The 4,911-nt window shown below is 38.0% G+C and overlaps 1 protein-coding gene across 1 annotated transcript; it reads right to left on the bottom strand.

The window, feature by feature from the left end:
* On the bottom strand, positions 1-2,440 carry LOC126782320 (amino acid permease 3-like). The gene is made up of 5 exons (XM_050507538.1): positions 1,983-2,440; positions 1,636-1,869; positions 1,437-1,530; positions 1,117-1,331; positions 1-996 (listed from the first exon to the last, which is right to left on the bottom strand). Exons 1-5 carry the CDS (start codon positions 2,086-2,088, stop codon positions 203-205), a joined length of 1,443 nt encoding a protein of 480 aa, XP_050363495.1. The 5' UTR covers positions 2,089-2,440; the 3' UTR covers positions 1-202.
* Between the last annotated feature and the right edge of the window lie 2,471 nt (positions 2,441-4,911).

Genomic DNA, 4,911 nt, shown 5'->3' with positions numbered 1-4,911 from the left:
AAACCAAACCAATAGAAGGCTCTACTTAAAACAACTCTATATATGCAAACATCATTATCAACCTGAACAAGAATTGAAATCCTAGTGACCAATTCTCTCTTTGTTTTGTTACAAAAGTTGAACTTTGAGGGTAAATACTTTTTACCACAGAAGCAAGAAGCACTATATCATGAGTGATGATGACTGTTAAAGTTTTGTTGAATCAGTCACTGGATTTGAATGGCTTGTAGGTCTTGAGGTCGGAAATCACCCCGGCGATTGAGCCGGCAGCAGCAGCTATGGTGATTATGAGGCAAGCGCCGCTTAGTGTTTGGAGGCAAAGCCATTTGGTGCTCCATTTTGGAATCCTCTTCTGAACAATGTACATCTCCACAGGGAAGTAGACTGTGAGTGGCCAAAATCCCAAAGCGCCAAGAAGTCCAACGACATCGTTAAAGAATGGAAGGATCATGGATATCACAGTGGTTGTGATCACAAAGAGTGTCCTCCAAACCAATCTGAACATATTAAGGTTGAAGAGACCAACACAAGGAATTTGGATTTTGATGTTCTTGGAGATGAACTGGCTATCTGGGAAGTTTTCTGCTGCTGATTTCTCAACAAAAGCAAACAGGGGTTGGACAAAGACTTGGTAGGCACCAACGAGATGAACAACTATGGCAACATTAGCAATGTCCACAAGCCAGTAAGGGTTGTAGAAACCGAAACCGGTGAGGAGGTTTCCGGGGGCTGCATCACCAAAAGCAGCATATCCCATGCATCCACACAGCATGTAGAAAACGGTTGTGGTTGTCACACTGATAAAAGTGGCCTTCTTCATCGTCTTGGCTTCGGATGGTGGAGATTTCACAGTGTCCTGAATTTCAATCAGGATGAGAGAGTAGGAGTAGGCAAAGGCTATGTCACCAAGTGCTTGGAAGCTCCTCCATATCTTTTGAGTCTCAGTCACTGCTCCAATGTCTACTCCCGTCATGCTTCCCTTAATAGTTCCATTTCCTGATAATTAACAAACACAGAACAAGCTTCAGTCATCTAATCTCAATTGAATACTAGAAACCATGCATGTTCAATTTTATAAGATTTACATAACACGAAATCATTATTTCATATTTGTACCTGTAACTTTGCCAATTCCGAGACCAAGTCCAATTCCAGAGTAAGTGAAAGACATGACTGCAGCAACTATGGAGAGCCACCATAGCTGATCAAAGTTTTCAATTTGAGAGAATATGATTTCTGCAACGCCAAAAGCAATCATATAAGGATTGCTGTTCACATGGCATTCACTTTTTCCACCACTGCTATGGAAGCAGTTAGACCTCTTTACAGCCCTGTAGATTAACAAGGACAACATCCCATTAGCCGAAAGCCCCAAAGAAAACTACATAATAAAACATCACCAAGATCTTAATCCATGAATGAAAAGCACCACTTACACCATGCTTATAGATGATGCTATAGTATAACCAATGGCAACTCCAAAAAGATTCAGGTACTGAACAAACCCACATATCTTCACCTTGAACCCACCTACAAGATTAAAAGTAAAACAAAACAAAGATTCAAACTTCAGTACTTTTAAGAAAGACCCGACTTCTTGATCACACACCAAAAGTTTACAGCTTGAAAATTTACCGAGGTTGGATCTGACAGCATCTGTGTAAGTGTAATTTCTCTTGCCGGTGACAGAATCACCAGTACGGTAACAAGCAGAGAGAAGAGTAGAAGTGTAGTAAGTGACAAAAGAGAACAAGAGCATCACGGCAGGACCAGCAACCCAGCCAAGTTGAGCTGTGGCCCAAGCCAAAGACAGCACACCAGAACCAATCACAGCAGTAATAATATGAGCACTTGCCGTCCAAACAGTTCCTGTTCCAGAAAACACCACAAACAATGAGTGTCCATTTCACATGAGTTCAAGGCCAAACCCAAATGAAATCTCTACTTGGAATTCCCACAATTAGCTAAAGACTAAACTTTACCGGTTCGTTTGAGACGGCCATCGTCATCAAAGCACTTGGAGCCGGTCTGTGGTGGCATGTCCATAGAAACATCAAAAGCCTGGTGTTGAGGAAGAACAGTGCCCATTTTTTGTGATTAAGGCACAAGCCTTTAGTACAGAAAAAAAAGTCTGAAAGTTTTTAATGTGTATAGATACTCAGAATCCGGGGATAGTTATAGGAGAGAAAACGAAGGATTTTCGTCCTTAATGGGAGGAGGCCAGGTTACGAAGAAGGTGGTTCAAATCTCACTGCTGCAACTAATGAGTCGCTGACACTGATATTAAGCGCGCGCACAAACACCAAGAAACACAGAAACCCAAATGATTTCACTTTCCAAATGCAAGATGGGTTTGCTTCTATTAAACAGTGAGAGAGATGCCCAAGAACAAATGTAGGAGAGAATAGAGAAGGCAGAGAGTGAAATTGAATGGTGTATAGAAATTGGAATGAGAGGGGGTATTTATAACCGTTTATAAGGAGGAAGAAACCAAAGTCTTGGACAATGTGGTGTAAAAGAGACCCAAAAGGGAGCGTACGTCAACGACCATATACACCCATCATCGTTCAACTCTCTCTCTCTCTCTCTCCTGTTTTTTAGCAAAGATTTCAAGATCTTTTCCTACCTCTGATATGTTATATTAACCTGCTGAACTTTCTCACTGCTTTCCTTTTCAACCGTCTACGTATTTTCTCGTTTGCTGGGAACCGTCGGCGAAGTCTCAGATGGGTAACGGTCACCGTCTATTTTCACTTTTGGCCAGAAGGGTCACCGTCCTTCTCTAATGTTTGGCCAGAACAGTCACCGTCCTGAGTTACCGGAACTCTGTAGACAGTTAAAGTCATCCACCATATTATAGAACGTAACGGTTAATGTAGCCTCTGTAGGAATCACTCTGTGAAGCATTCAGTGTAATATGTCTCGATGAATGAGAATCACGTACCAATTAGAGCATCTGGGATATAGGAATTAACGGTACTGTTACCTTTGTAAACATTTAAAAAAAAATTAGCTTAACAAAAATTTATACCAACATTAGCCATTTTCAAGTCAAAATTTAGCCAAGGTAAACGGTCATCTAAGAACCTAACCGATCAATAAATATGTAATCTTGATATTACAATATGTCAATAATGGAAATAAGATATTAGTTGATGCAAGTTTACACATGATACGTGAGTTACATACCGATAAGTATTGTTTTTAACAAAATATAAAATTATCCAAAACCCGTACCGTTCAATTCCGAAAATCTATTTTCTACTACAAAGTTGCATCTTGTAAGAAGTGTTCACTGTGGTGTATATTACACTATAATTATGTTTCTAAGATACTAAGCAATTGCAACATCACAAGTAAATCGTCTATGTCAAAATTAATTCGAACAAACTAATTAGTGACCACTAACTAATGTTTAGGCGGGTATCTTAAAGTTTAGAGCGCCAACTACTTTAGTGACCACTCACTAATGTTTAGTCACTAATTGTATCTATTAACCACTAATTACAGGTTGGTCACTAGCTAGCATGTGATTACTAATGCTCATATTTGTTGCAATGGGCCTCACTTTTCCACATTCAAGCTTGAACACATTAAATTCTGACAGCTAACATGGCATATCAGCCGTCCCTTTAAATCTGAAGGGAATTTGGTTCTTTCATATGTTCATTCCCTTTATTAACCCATAGGTTTGGAGCAGGTTATGTGATAACATTTCAGTCAAATAGAGCTAAAGATATCAAAATGACGGATCTATTTTAGTCACACGTACCATAAGCTATAGTATCTGAATTTCATATGTCCTTGATTCGTATTACTTCAAGGTCGATCATGAGTTTGGATCCAAACTAAGTATAGTTGTTCAAGATACGTTCTATCTGCTTTTATACTCAATATTGAAATCAAAATCGAAACACGAATTATATTCGAAATGATCTTCATGCAACTCAAATAGTAAACTTGCACTCACTAATTACACTGCTAACACCGCATATAAATCATATAGTAATATCCACACGAGAGGTATACAAGAAAGCCACTATCTGTTTCTTACCTTTTTACCCAAACTACTCATTGAAGCAAATAAAGGTTATTTTCACAAATCATAGGATCGGAGTTCATCAACCTGTTGTGCCTATTGCTTTACATTATTAAAGAAACCACTAATTAACCATTTTACTGTTAAACACTTAAACCTAATGTAGAACATATGAAGGTGCCTATAGTATATTATTGTTAGATTCTATCCAAAAAGCTACGATGAGTTATAAATTAACTGGTTGATGAGATTAGTATTACCTAATTAGCAGATATCATGGCATATAATCACAGGACCACTTGCTGGCTACCTCTATATAGGCTTTAGCGTGTTACACATACATTGATTTACAGGTAACGAAGGACGAAGAAGTAAGCTTCAAGCTTTGACCAACCCACTAAGTAGTGTATATATTGAATACGTGAAAAGGATTACAAAGTTGTAACTCGTAAGGGACTAACAAAAGCTTCGGAAATGTCCCAGGGAGGCAGGAGGAATCCAAATTCTAAATAGTGATCCCTTATTTAAGATAAATGAGCATATATTGGTGTTCATTCAGAATATAGATCTTTATTATGAATCAGAACATCATCGTCGATCAATATGTATATAATAAGCTTTCAATATAAATACATATATATATATATATATTGTAATCGCTGAAAATAATTTTCGAATAATTATCATGGCATCCGATGTTTACTAATTAATTTGGTACCGATGAGTTGTGGTCTGCTTGGTATATATATAGCTATTCGATCTCCTGATGCTTATGAATTGTCATCTATATACATGTGAAGAAAACAATGGGGAATAATTTTTTATGTCGTATCTTTGGTTAGAGACAAATAAGTTATTGTCAGTCCAGCATA

Source organism: Argentina anserina, chromosome 2 (genome assembly GCF_933775445.1).
Source record: "Argentina anserina chromosome 2, drPotAnse1.1, whole genome shotgun sequence".
Classification (NCBI taxonomy): Eukaryota; Viridiplantae; Streptophyta; class Magnoliopsida; order Rosales; family Rosaceae; genus Argentina; species Argentina anserina.
Note: the sequence above shows the minus strand (reverse complement) of the source record. Positions and strands in the feature narration are given on the sequence as shown.

Excerpts from the sequence above, each read along its gene's own strand:
- LOC126782320 (XM_050507538.1), bottom strand. The coding sequence starts at position 2,088 with ATGGGCACTGTTCTTCCTCAACACCAGGCTTTTGATGTTTCTATGGAC. Across the intron at positions 1,870-1,982 it reads TGGCCGTCTCAAACGAACCG|GAACTGTTTGGACGGCAAGT; the intron begins GTAAAGTTTAGT and ends TTTCTGGAACAG. Across the intron at positions 1,332-1,436 it reads GCATCATCTATAAGCATGGT|GGCTGTAAAGAGGTCTAACT; the intron begins GTAAGTGGTGCT and ends GTTAATCTACAG.